Raw genomic sequence first — 13,287 nt, forward strand, 5'->3', positions numbered from 1 at the left:
TTATAATGGCAAGACATATGGCTTCTAAGACCCCCCCCCCCCCCCATGCCTGTCACTAGCTGGAGGTTTTTAAGTCTTTAAGCCTGGCTGCTGGGAGGTGAGCAGCAATCCTCCTTTAAATGTGATCAAGGACACGGAGGAACAGAAATCAGACCAGAAACTGGATTTGTGCTTTTTTCCATTTGAACACTTTATATGTAGTTTGGTTCTGACTTAGCAGCTTTCTGAGTCCTTCTCACCAGCTGAATATTACACTTCTGTTGTGGTTCCACAGTAAATATTGACTTTAGAGAAACTGAGGGGTTGGTGTGCTGCCAAAGGCTTTAATTAAACACAGCGTATAATTGTCAGTCAGAGTATAGTACCAAGGTGTTAACCTGGACACAGCCCAAGAGCAAAATATATTTAAAGAACTTTTATTCTATAGTGTGTAACTCACATTGTTGGACTTTGTAAGCACCATGTCAATGATATAACTTGCTGAGGTAGAGCTAATTTAAACTCTGCCATATACTAATATAGCATTGCATCATATTTAATGAACTAATCATGTTTTTTTAATCAAATGTCTCATGCTACAAAGTAACCAGTCACTATAGCTGTTTAATAAATTTACTGCAACTACAATCACCTAGAAATAGTCGTTAAGTATAATATCGAGTAAACTAACAAAATGAATCTCCACTGTTGATTTCAGTGGGAGGTCTGCCTGGATTTAAATCCAGCATCTCCTTTTTGACAGTGACAATCCCACATACTAAAAACGTGTTGGTACAAAGCAGAACTTAAAGCTTAGTTAGGGTGACTATGAACCTCAAATGGGGAGATACATTTGAGGTACAACTCGCTGTGGCCTTATGCTTTTGTCAAGACTAACAGAAAAAACTTTGAAAAGAAAAAGTTGAGTTGAAAAACAACAGACTGTTTCAAATGTGGTTTTTATAAGTGCAGGCAGCCCATTCAATTCTGAAAATGCTGAAAATGTGTATCAGTCTATCCCAGCATTCCTTCTGTCCTCAGCGGCCTCACCGGACTGTGGATGGCAGTAGCTGGTGTGGTTGTGACACTGGCAGGGCCGGCAGCCAGTACTGCTGAAGTGGAAGAAACCCGGATGGCACTCATCACACTTGGGTCCGTACACTCCCGTCTTGCACACACATATCCCTGAGCTGAAAGAGGAAAAACAGAAGACTGAATCAATACAACAGTGTACAAGTTACAGAGAGCTTTTCATTGAATGCAACAGAGCATCAGGCCAAAGATGAATGGAGCTGTGTGTGAGTTTGCTTTTTGGACTGCAGTCATGACAGATGACGTCCAGACTGTTGTGGTGATTCCACACTTGACCTCCTGCAGGTTCTCTCATCCATCTGCTTCCTGTAACTGTGCTCCAGGTATATGAGGCATGTGAGAAGCACCCTGACAGTTAGCTATAGTTCAGAGCCGTCTGAACCTCTCATATAGCATCAGTTTCTCATAACGTGATGGCCATGCTGTGCTGGGCACTGCTGAGTGGAAACTGTCACATACTTTCTATTAACAGATTCATTTGTCAGTTTGTTTGTACAGTTCACCCAAACCACAAATAAAATTGATTTTACTAATTTCTAATGTTAACACAGTTTAAATAATAAATCTGTCTGTGAGGTTTCTGCTGGCTTCCAAACACAACTGAATTTAGTAAGTGGTCATCAAAGCATCGATTTATCTTTCCAAAACCAATGTCACTGTTACTCAGGATAATCTATAAATCTCACTGTCAACGGTTTTCATTGGAACTACTTCCTACCAAAGTAACAACTAATTTACACTTAAACACAACCACATAGGTCTTTGGCAGATTGGATAATTGTTCAGGATCAAATAAGCCAAGTGTAAATGCAGCCCAGAGGAACTGGACCCACCTGGATCTCATCTTGAAGTGATCTGTGGAGAGTTGTATGGTCGTACTCCTGTGATAACGGCAGCTGAAGTTACACTGCAATTTCACTTCAGTAAACACGTCGCTCTCCCTGTCAAATGAAAGCCTCCAGAAAGAAAGTGGCCAATTTTCAAACATGTAGTCCTTCAGAATGTATGGAATGCTACTGTGATGTTTATCTGATCCCTGATCAGTTCAACCACAGGATGATCTCTATGGGTGAGGGAGCTGAGCCCTGTTTTACTAACGAAACTAGAACTAGACCAACAAAACAGCTTGGCTGATATCCATCCATCCATCCATCCATCCATCCATCTCGCTTATCTGTTAAGGGTCGTGGGCGTGCTGGAGCCTATCCCAGCTGACATTGGGTGAGAGGCCGGGTACACCCTATATGGATCGCCAGTCCATCATGACCAACATACCAGACAAACAACCATTCACACTCACAGTCACACCTACGGACAATTTAAAGTCCCCAGTTAACCTGCATGTCTTTGGCCTGTGAGAGGAAGCTGGAGAACCAAAGAGAACCCACACACGCACAGAGAGAGAACATGTAAACTCCACACAGAAAAGCCCCGGCTTCAAACCTTCTTGCTGTGAGGCGACAGTGCTAACCACTGCACCACCATCTGTGTGTATGTCTGTTGATAAGTACAAACTGTAGAACAACATGCTACACTTGGTTTGAGGCCATTTAGAAAAATGTCATCTGTCCATCAGACACGAGTTGGTTTTTACACTTAGTACGTCTCACGGTCACAGTCCTTTAAAAAGAGAACTGTAAAATGGTTGTTAGTTTATCTTCTGTGTTTATGTTATAAAACACTATCAGTAGATTTATCCTACTCCCAAATGTTCATATCAGTTACAGCCTCAAAAATCAAGCATCAGTCAGGCTATAAACAGAACTGAATAGAAGAAATCAGAGCACTGAGCCTTTAATTGACTTCATGTGTTTAACAGAGCTGCGTATGATAGCTCTCAGATGAGAAAATCTCAATGGATAATTCCCAAGAATGCTGGCAAAGTTAAATTCAATTACACTGGAACTCATCAGCAATAATACACACACGCCCATCACTTGTTTTGTTATGGTGTCTTTTCCAGGTTGGATCAGCACTGTGACTGCTCTGTGTGGCTGTTTGTCAGTTATACATGAAGGAAGAGTGAGTGGCAGAGAGAAGCTTTGTTTGAGAAAAATCTGCCATGGCTCTCTGATCCCACCACATTCAAGGAAATTTCTTACACAAAGTACAATGCTAAGTCAAGCCTGATCAGCCCTCCAACCCAGACAATGGACTCAGTAACATAATCTGAGGACAATAACTTCAAAACAATTGAAGTAAATTGAGAGTGACTGGGAACACTTTCCATGAGCGTGTGCGTGGGTCTTCATACAAACAGGGCTTTGTTAAAACAACTGCACTTAATGCAAATGAAGATGCCCATGGCAATGCTCAGTGGGGCGTGGGCATTGCTGAGGACAAGGCTGGGAGATCAACAATCCTCATTCCTCTGGCTACACACACACACACACACACACACACACACACACACACACACACACACACACACACACACACAGAATAACAAAAAATACCCACATGCATCTTCATATAATGCAGAGTACAATAAGACACATTTTGAGAATAAACGTGTTTGTGCTGTTCAAGTTACTTCATTGATTAATCTGCCAGTTGTCTCAATTAGCAATTTGTTTATTCAATAAAATGGTGAAAATATCCATCTCAGCTTTTGTGTCTGTTTTATCTAAAACCCACAGAGTGTCAGTTCACAAAGAAATAACACACAGAGAAGCAACAAATTATCACATCCGAGAAACTGAAAGCACAGAGTGCTTGGCATCAACTATTCAACAAAAAAAAAAAAAAAACGTACTGAATTATTTCCTGTTAATCAATTCATAATATCAGCTTGAAGAATGTGAAATAAATAGTAATTGTGACAGCTGCAGGTCTGTGAGTGAGCATGTGTTATAAATAGCTGCATCATCAGTAGAGATGATCTCGTCTGATATGAGGCATGTCTGTGACCTGTGATTGGCTCATTTACAATGTATGACAACTAAAAATCAGTTCTTCCAACAGGCAGATGGGTGGGAATTGTACACCACTTCTACTCAGCTGGCAAATTGCATATGCTGCTCACACTGACCTGTATCTACAGCTTGTGACTAGGAAACAAAGTAACACATGTGCTAGCCAATAGACTGCTAAACACATGGCTGAGACCAGTCACTGCACTGTCTCTGCTAACAGCTCACACAGTTACACAAAGACCTGCAGTAATGATGGTTTCATACCATTAGATACAGGTCCTTCATTCATCTGGGTCTGATTTGACACGTTCCACCCACCTAAACATTGTTGTAGACCAAGCTCACACCCCCAATGGCAACAACACTCCCCAGTAACAGAGGCCTCCCACAGCAGGACATTGCTCCTACTACACCACAAAAACTGCTCAGAAATGTTTCGAGGAACACAACAAAGAACCCAAGGTGTTGACCTGGCTTCCAAATCCCCCAGATCCCAATCTGATCCAGCATCTGTGGGATGATCCAGAACAGGCCAGATCCATGGTGGCCCCCACCCCATGGAAGGAGGATCCCCAAGGATCCACTACTGATGTCACAGTGTCAGACACCACAGGACACTCCCGGAAGTCCTGTGGTGGCCCTATATCCAACTGCTATAATACAATAATAAAATTAGGAGGGACATTGTAAGTGTTTTCCAGTAAGTAAGCTGTATATTAACAAATAACTCATTACATGATAAGGACTGAAAAACCATAGAATCTGATGTAGTATTAAACAGTACAGAAGAATCCTCTAATGCAGCACCACAGCCTGTTCTCTGCTCTGACTGGCTGGCAGTCACTCAGACACTGACCTGTGGCAATGCAGCACAATCTGTCATCTGTGTCTGCTGAGTCTTCATCTTACACTGAGAGCAGCTCAAATATAGAGGGCTGTCATCTCGTTACATAGCCTGCAAATCTCCCAGCTCCACTGTTGTTGTGAAGGGGGGGGGCTCTCAGAGGGATGGAGACAAGGCTAACGAGACAGTGAAAGCCACCCTCCATCAGTGAGCAGTAATCTGGGTGTTCATTTGTACCCTCTTGGCCAGGAGGAGGGGCTTGTTATTGTTTTGGTGTGGTTTCACTGCGCTGCGCTGTGCTGGCCCAGCTGCTCTGCGTCAGATCTACATGTCAAGTAGGTCAGTGTTACATGGGCAACAAAGCTTAGCCCCTCTTTGTGGATGTTGTGGCGACGCTGGCCATCGGTTGTTACGCGTGTCGGATCAGAGCAGTTGTAAAAAAATCCTCTATGTAACCGGAAGTGCTGCCAGTTTAATTACCAAGAGGTGAATGGTTGGCAAAATAAACAGGGAACTACATTGAGCAGGTTTAGTTGCATTGCTGGATGTGCTGGCAAATCCTGAAAGGGTGTGTTAAGCAACTGAGCAGCAGGACTTGTGATCTGGTCTCTGCTGGCCTCAACTACAAGTCAGAAGATGTCCAAGTATTTATTAAAGTAAATGAGCCAGGTTTATGATGTGACATTCAACAACATTCAAAGGTGAAATCTATGTTTTCTACTTTGTTTCCTGCATTATATCATGAATTTACATCATGATTAATAACAAATAACAACAAATAACAAAACAATAACAAAACAAAATACATCAGTTTCACCACTTTAGCTTAGCACAGAGACTGGAAGCAAGGGGAAACTGCTAGCCTAACTCCAACATGAGTGGAAAACCACCAAAGCCGTCTGATTTACATGCTTCTTGTTAATTTATAAGTTTGTCACACATCATTTCATGTGTTAACTGGGTTCTGCTGACAGATGTGTAGTGACAGAACTCAAACCTAATACCTCTATGAGAAATGAAACTCAGAGATACTTCATGCAGTCACTGCACATTTCAACTGTTGGTAATGGATAGAAAAAATATGAATATGCAAATACAAAGTGTGGGAGTTGTTGAAGATTCTGTTTTTTTCACTTTTGGGAGAGCTGGTGTGATAGCAAACAAGCAAATGACACTCCTCCAACACAGATACACACATTCAGTGGTTCTGATTTACAAAGAAACATTCATCTGTGTATCTGCACCAAACACCCAGCCACAGACAGGGCAGTGCAGTGAGGCACTGACTGCAAGTCTCCTGGGTGTGGCCATCAGTCAGGACTCAGACGTGTGGCTCTAACCCTGCAGTCCTGCTTTCTGATGACAGCGGGATGCTGGGAATCAGCTCAATGCTTCCACTTCATCAGACAGCAACACATGTTCAGTCAAATGCTTCGGTCAAAGTGGGTATTGTTGGTTTACATTTTGTATAAACTAGCTCTTTGACACATGATTTTGATCTTGCAAGAACATCAATTTTGCCCTAAAAATAACACCTGCACTTTTTTCAGTAAACAGTTTCTACCTCACTGTTGGATGAAAAACAGATATGCCTGACATTTATTATGAGAAACATTCATGTGAACTATGAGGAAGAATAAAGCACTCTCACTCCTCTAACAGTTTAACCCAGAGCCTGCATCACTGTTCAGCAAATAAAATCAAATAATATCAAACAGCCACTGCAACTGATGCAAAGACACCTGGTGACAGTAATGCATCTACTGCAGAATGACACATGATGCAGAGACAGACATTTCATTACACACTGTGGTGCCTTCCATACAGTACTGTAAAAAGAATACCAAGAGGAGCTGACTCAAATACACTACTGATATAACTGTTGAGACAGATATAAGTAAGACAGATCTTTTGTCAAATACTGGATTGACCCAACCCAACAAACTGGGTAACACAGTGCGTCTATTTTCTATCACATGATTGGCTGTTCAACTGCAGGCAGAATGCCATGTCATGAGTGAACAAGAAGAGGAAATCTTATTAGAGCTGTTAAGAACATTGAATAATGATGCAAATACAGCTTTAAAGAGCCATTAACCCTGAAGGAATTTCATTAGTTAGGGTTTCAGTGAAGCTTAGTGTCCCAGAATAAGGTCATTTAAAAAACTAGTTAGCACTATTCATCTGCCCACGTGCAGCTGTCAATGATGAGTGATTTACCCAGTATCAACATAGCCGATCCAGGACATACTGGTGGGTGTTTATGGCCTTTAGTCATGCTTGTGGTGTGGGGCTCTGCAGATGGCAGAACTGATTGGTTGGACCACCACTTTAGGACTGAAACATGAGCAGTACACCATTTCATGCTGCCAGAGGTGCCTGTCGAGTGGTCGAAATGCTTTGTAACCCCCCCCCACACACACACCCACACCCACACACCTTTCCAGCGTCACAACCCACATTCCCATCTAAGGCTGGGATTGGCAGGCAGTGTAGAGGTGAGAAAGCAAGCAAGGAACTTCTCTCTCAAGCCCGGTTTCGGTTTCATTTGTTATCCAACTATTGCTGGCACTTTTCATGTTTCCAGTCGAGTGCAACACTATAACTGTCTTCCAGGAGAGACTGTGTGAAAATGTGTGCTGTTATCCCTGTTATCACCATGAGTGTGCCACTTTTGACTGTAGTCAGACACAAAACACCAACCAGTAGTTTCTAGTGTGACCTGGCTCTTAGTCTTGTTATGTTTTTGAATGTTTATCATCCGTTCATCATCATTTCTTTACCCAAACCATGGCTTTACACCGACATATCCCACATCCATCACACTCACCTCTGTAAATTAAAAAAGCAGCACAGACTTCCATGGTCATAGACTCAAATATCATTACTGCTGGAGGGAACAGACACTGAATGCCAAACTGAATTGTGCGAATTATATATCAGAAATATAAGCACAACTATATTTAGCAACAAATAAACACAACTGGACTGCCAAAAACCTAATTTAAACCTGAGATATGCCTGTATATCAAAGTCTCTTCACAACATCAAGCTTTTCTTTGCCAGATTTCCCCTGACACAACACTGTAGTGCTTCACAGCACACTCACAGAACTCTGAACCACTGAGGCAGTGAACATAGGTCACGTCATTATCAGCAATTCTTGTGAAGGGTGAGTTAATCAACAACCTGCGGCCCTAAAAAGAACTAAGTGCTTATTTGTACTGATGGATGGCAGTTTCCCCATTTGATGAACTCACTGGAACCTCTGCTGTTACAGAGCACAGCAGATGGTTTAACAGCATCAATTTTAAATTCCAAAAAACTGAGAATAATCAGTGTCATCTGAGACACTGTATTGGACTAATTTCAAGACACTTTTTTTGCCTCTTGAAATTAAGTACCACTGCACAGCATTTTAATCAAATGGAGCTCATTCTTCTTGACGTTAAATGCATTCTCTCTTTTTTCTTTCTTTTTTTTTGACTCTCAAGAACTGATGTAGAATTCTGGTGTTGAAATAGCTGAAAATAGATCTTCCATCACAGTCAGTCCCACCAGCTGGAAATATCTTTTTGTGATGGCATCTATATTTGGATTTAGCTTTCCAGACAGATGCAACAAAAACAAAGTGACAAGGACATTCTTAATAGGGCTGCGTGGCAGAGTAAACATTATGCCATTTCATAACTAAAGCCATGCACAGATCCAGATTTTTTTCCATTTTCACACTGGCATTTTGTGGGGGGTGTCAAAGCCTTTCCCTCTACGCTTGGCTTGGGGGGTGCAGCTGTAACAGTAGGACAGCTGTTTGTGCTCTTGCCAGGACTAGCTTCCCTGTGCCAAAGCACACTGGTTGAATGAGCTCTTCTCAGGGTTTAAATTAGAGGATCACTCATTCAGCTTATGACATTAGGAAACCACAGCTGAAGTACAAATTAACACCTGAGGCTGGTAAAGACATAAAGACATCTCTGCTGCTGCTATCAAACTCATGTTAACCTGCATGTATCTGGACCTGTGAACTGTTGTTCTGGGCATAGTTCTACTGTAGGAGAATCTTTATGCTACAAGATCCAATGATACTTAAGATGTTTATGTTACTCCATCCTTGTGTGAACAGTTTGTTGCAGATCCATAATAAAACTGTTTTCAGAGTTTGGTGTGGAAAAACACTGCACAGAGCCCTGACCTCAATCCCATCCAACACCTTCAGGATAAACTGGAACACAGAATTTGAGCCAGGCCTTGTTGTACAACATCAGTGACTGACTGCACTGAAGGTTTCAGTATGCTCCAAACCCCCTCGCCAACACCTCGCAGAGCTACCTTTTTCCCACCTTTTGTCCGAAACTTGACACTACATGCAGCCTCTGGCCAGTGTAGAGGTGAACTAATGATATTCCTGTCAGCCTCAGCTGTACTTTGTGTTAACTCACAAATGTTGGCATGCTAGTTTAATGGCAGCCATTATACCTGCTAAAAGTCAGCATCTTAGCAGTGTCAGTGTGAGTATATTAGCATGCTGATGTTAACATTTGGGTTAAAGCAACACTCTGCCTAAATTACTTACTGTCCTTTATGTGCGGTGGCCTGTTGGGCAGCAACAAAAGAACATCTCCCCTGTCTGTTCTGTGCCCCAGGTGTGGTACAGGGTCTTCAGCTCTCCCTTCACTGCCTGACACCAGGTGTTCTTGGGTCAGCCTCTTTTTCTCTTTCCCTCAGGTGTCCAGTGAAGGGCAGCTGGGGTGATGTTGTTCAGCCTGTTGTTTGTTTGTTTCTGAGCATAGTACAGGCAAACATGATGGGCTAAAACATGAACTAATGCATAAAATAAAAATATAAGCTGGTTTGTTTTCACTGTCAGTGCAGTATTCCTGTAACAGCAGACACAACTAGAGCACCAACTGTCTCTGTCTTGGCTTATTACTTAATGGGAAAGATACCTAAAGCAGCAGACTGAGGGGGGAGGAAAGCTGGCAAATCTGCATAACTTACAGTGATAAGCTCCTAACGGGGGCTAGGCTATGCTAATGGGGTTAGCAATGGTCAGGCTCAGACTGTCTGATAAGGACTGTGTCAGTTTTATTGCTATGTGAAAGCTTGAAGCCCTGAAGTAACCCTCCTGTCTGCACCTTCACCTACATCCTACTGACCTCGAGACACAGCCTTTAAGGCTTCAGAAACACCAAAAGACATCCTGTGTTTCCATCCTAGGACTACACCCATTAGGATTTAGCTTATGTAAGCCTATACTGTGACGTATTTTTCAAAGCATGACAGCACAAATCCTCTGCACACTGTGGACACTGACTCAGGCTTTGAAAAGCAGCAGCATTCCTTCTCATGGTTAGAGGCAGAAAGTGCAGTCGCTATTTTTACCATGTTCCTAACCCACACACACACACACACAGCTTCTTATCCAAGTTGCAGTTCTTGTGACTCGAGGAGAGACTGCATGTTAGGGCTGCTGTGTGTTTTTTGGCTTTGAATTTGAGGAGTAAGCAGGGTCTGAACCAGAGTCTGAACATTTTGCTGCCTTCAGGGAGGCCTGATGGTCTGGCTCAATGGGCAGAGTAATGATTCTGCAGGGTTATGGCTTTATGATGAACATAAAGTCTGAGCAAAGCAGAGCCCCAGAACATCTCATCCCAGTCTTTAGGAGATAACAAACACTAATTCACAGCAGACAGTCTGTTTGGGATTGGCAGGCCACAGCACTTTTGTAACTAAAGATAGTAGCTCTTCAGAAAGCTTCAGGCAGTTTGCAGATAAATCACACATCTTCACAAAGTCTGATTTTGCCATGAAAACATAATGCATACAACCAGGCTACATATGAAAGAGGGTTTCCCTACCATTATAAGACTTAGGCAGAGTGCCTAAGAACAAACAGAACAAACTGCAGAGAGTTCTCTACTGCTCTTATGCAGGCAATTATGCAGTCATTACATCAGATATTATTTTTGAATGGAGAGAATATCAGTGTAACACAGAGGGCTAGTGACTGTTTGAGTCTGTCTTTCAGAGTCAGTCAGCCATAAAAGTGTTCTGTTACCCTAGTTTAACCTGCAGGAGTTTCTGAAGGCTGCTGTAACATGTTCTGAATGCCACGAAAGGAAATACATTCATGATGAGTGAAAATGAGTTAACAGGGTCTACATCTCTACTGCAGAAATGAACTAGAAAATCTGTCAAACAGCTGTCACAGATGCCAAGCTCAAAAAGAACCCAAAACTCCCCAGCCAAACACCATGGGTCAGCAGCAAATACAGAGATGAAAAATGGTCAGGTACCTTAAAGGTGTACTGTGCAGGATTTGTCAGTTGTTTGTTCATAAACACACAATTCCTCCCCTCACTGAGCCAATCCCAGCTGACATTGGGTGAGAGGCAGGGTCCTGGACAGATCACTTGTCTATCACAGGGCTGCCATATAGAGACAAACAACCATTCACACCTATGGATAATTTAGAGTCACCAGTTAACCTACATGTCTTTGGACTGTGTTAGGACGGCGGAGCTGGAGAGAACCCACACAGGAAGAGGGAGAACATGTAACCTCCATATAGAAAACTACTCGAACCTTCTTGTTGTGAGGTGACAGTGATAACCACTGCACCATTGTACATAACCAGACATATTCATTAGCTAATACTCAAATACGACTATTTCTGTTTCTTAATGTATGTTTGGCTGCTGGGTAGGTTGGTTATGTTTGTCTCATCAGATGGTTTCTACCACTAGATGATGTTGGCTGTCTCATTTGTTGTCTCATTTCACTCAAATTTAGTGGAACATTAGGTGATGGGCCAATGATGAATGAGTTTTGATGGAAAGCCAGGAAAAATAAAACTGATTGTTAAAGCTGCATTCATTGATTTTTTGGCTACTTGGAGGCAGCAGAACATGTAAATACAATATCTCACATATCCCACAGTTACTGAGACATCCATTACGGTAACACTGTACAGCAGTTGTTGTTTTCATTTTAGGTAAAACACTTTGGAACAGTTCTACTCATGTCTTATTTTGATGAAGATTTGTGCATTAACAGGAATGCAGGTCTCTGTTTATTTAAATGTGAAAGTACAAAAAAAAATATTTTATAAAAGTCAATCATCTTGATAAATAATCATTATCTCAACATTGATCCAAATAATTGTGATTATCATATTGGGTGTAATCAAGCAGCCCTAACCTGTCACATAGCTAATGTGCTCAACAAGCAGGTTTAAACAGTTGGCAGAAAAGCAACAGCATTAGCTTTCGTTTGGAGTCATGTTTTAAGCCCTCAAAAGATTGGTAAGAGCAACTTCACCAACTCCTGAGCCATCTCTTTAGCCTCTAAATGGTCCTCTGTGTTCACTGGATCGTTGCTAACCTGGTTTGACTGATGTTTGGTGATTGACAGTGGGTTTATTAGAGCAGAAGAGTAAATGTGTGTGCTGTACAACCAAACCAATCAGCTCAAATTTGCTAAAATGCTCTGCAGAGCAGAGGGAAAGTGCTAAATTTACAAAGTAATTTAATCCAGTGTTGACATGAAACTGCTGATTTGTGCAGCTTTTTCCACAGTTAGTTAGCAAACAAGTTGACATTATCTTAATACGAGTTTGCTCTGATTATTACTGTTGAGACAAGCACTCCACAGTCAAATTCATCAAAGATATTAACAAGGTCTCATAAATTACGTTGATTAAACAAACGTACACCTCCGACATGGAAACCAGAGGGTGTGAAAACCGTAAAGAGGAAGCAGAGAAGGTAGTCTGACCTGTCACAGAGGTGGTTCACTGCACCGAAGGAGTCACAGGCGCAGGGCAGGCAACCACTGGTGCCATTGGTGAAGTATCCCTCCTCACAGTCCTCACACTGCAGACCAGTGTATCCTGACAGACATGAACACTGACCGGTGCCTTGGTCACACTCGTCCGGATCCAAAATCCCCTCACTGCTGCTGCTGCAGTTACAAAGGCCCTCTGAGTGTTGGTAAAAAGGAAAGAGATGGGAAATACTGTATTAGCAGTGATAAAATTATGCAAGTCTGAATGATACATTATTTTTATTTTATTCTATTTTATATGATTTTAGAAAAGCTAAGACAGTAGCAAACCACAGTCTCAAAACTGCACACAGACTCAAGGTTCAGGCAGTGCTGAATTGGTCAACAACAATTCACTGATTCATCATTGATGAATATACCTCTGAATGATGCAGATACACTAATTTGTACCAGGGTGATATGAAAGAAACAAAAATACTGTCTCTTATATAAGCAGAGCTTGTTGGTCTTTTTTCTTTTATCAAGTACCATGAGAGTTGTGTTAATTATTTTATTTTATTTTATGTTTCATTGTTTGCTTTTTGTAGCATGATTTCAAATTGCAGTTGGTCATTTTGCATGTCCACCAAAAGACCTTTCCCTGATACTGTATAGTAGGCTGCTATGTTGCAT

The 13,287-nt window shown here is 41.9% G+C and overlaps 1 protein-coding gene across 1 annotated transcript in view; it reads right to left on the bottom strand.

Moving 5' to 3' along the window:
* Positions 1 to 13,287, bottom strand: part of si:ch211-158d24.2 (multiple epidermal growth factor-like domains protein 9) — a 30,141-nt gene that overhangs the window by 11,397 nt on the left and 5,457 nt on the right. Inside the window, exons 2-3 of the mRNA XM_018669412.2 lie at positions 12,607 to 12,811; positions 1,030 to 1,169 (exon numbers count right to left, since the gene is read on the bottom strand). Of these exons, the coding sequence (XP_018524928.1) occupies positions 1,030 to 1,169; positions 12,607 to 12,811 (345 nt within the window). The remainder of the gene's footprint in view (positions 1 to 1,029; positions 1,170 to 12,606; positions 12,812 to 13,287) is intronic.

This window comes from Lates calcarifer, linkage group LG13 (genome assembly GCF_001640805.2).
Source record: "Lates calcarifer isolate ASB-BC8 linkage group LG13, TLL_Latcal_v3, whole genome shotgun sequence".
Lineage (NCBI taxonomy): Eukaryota > Metazoa > Chordata > Actinopteri > Centropomidae > Lates > Lates calcarifer.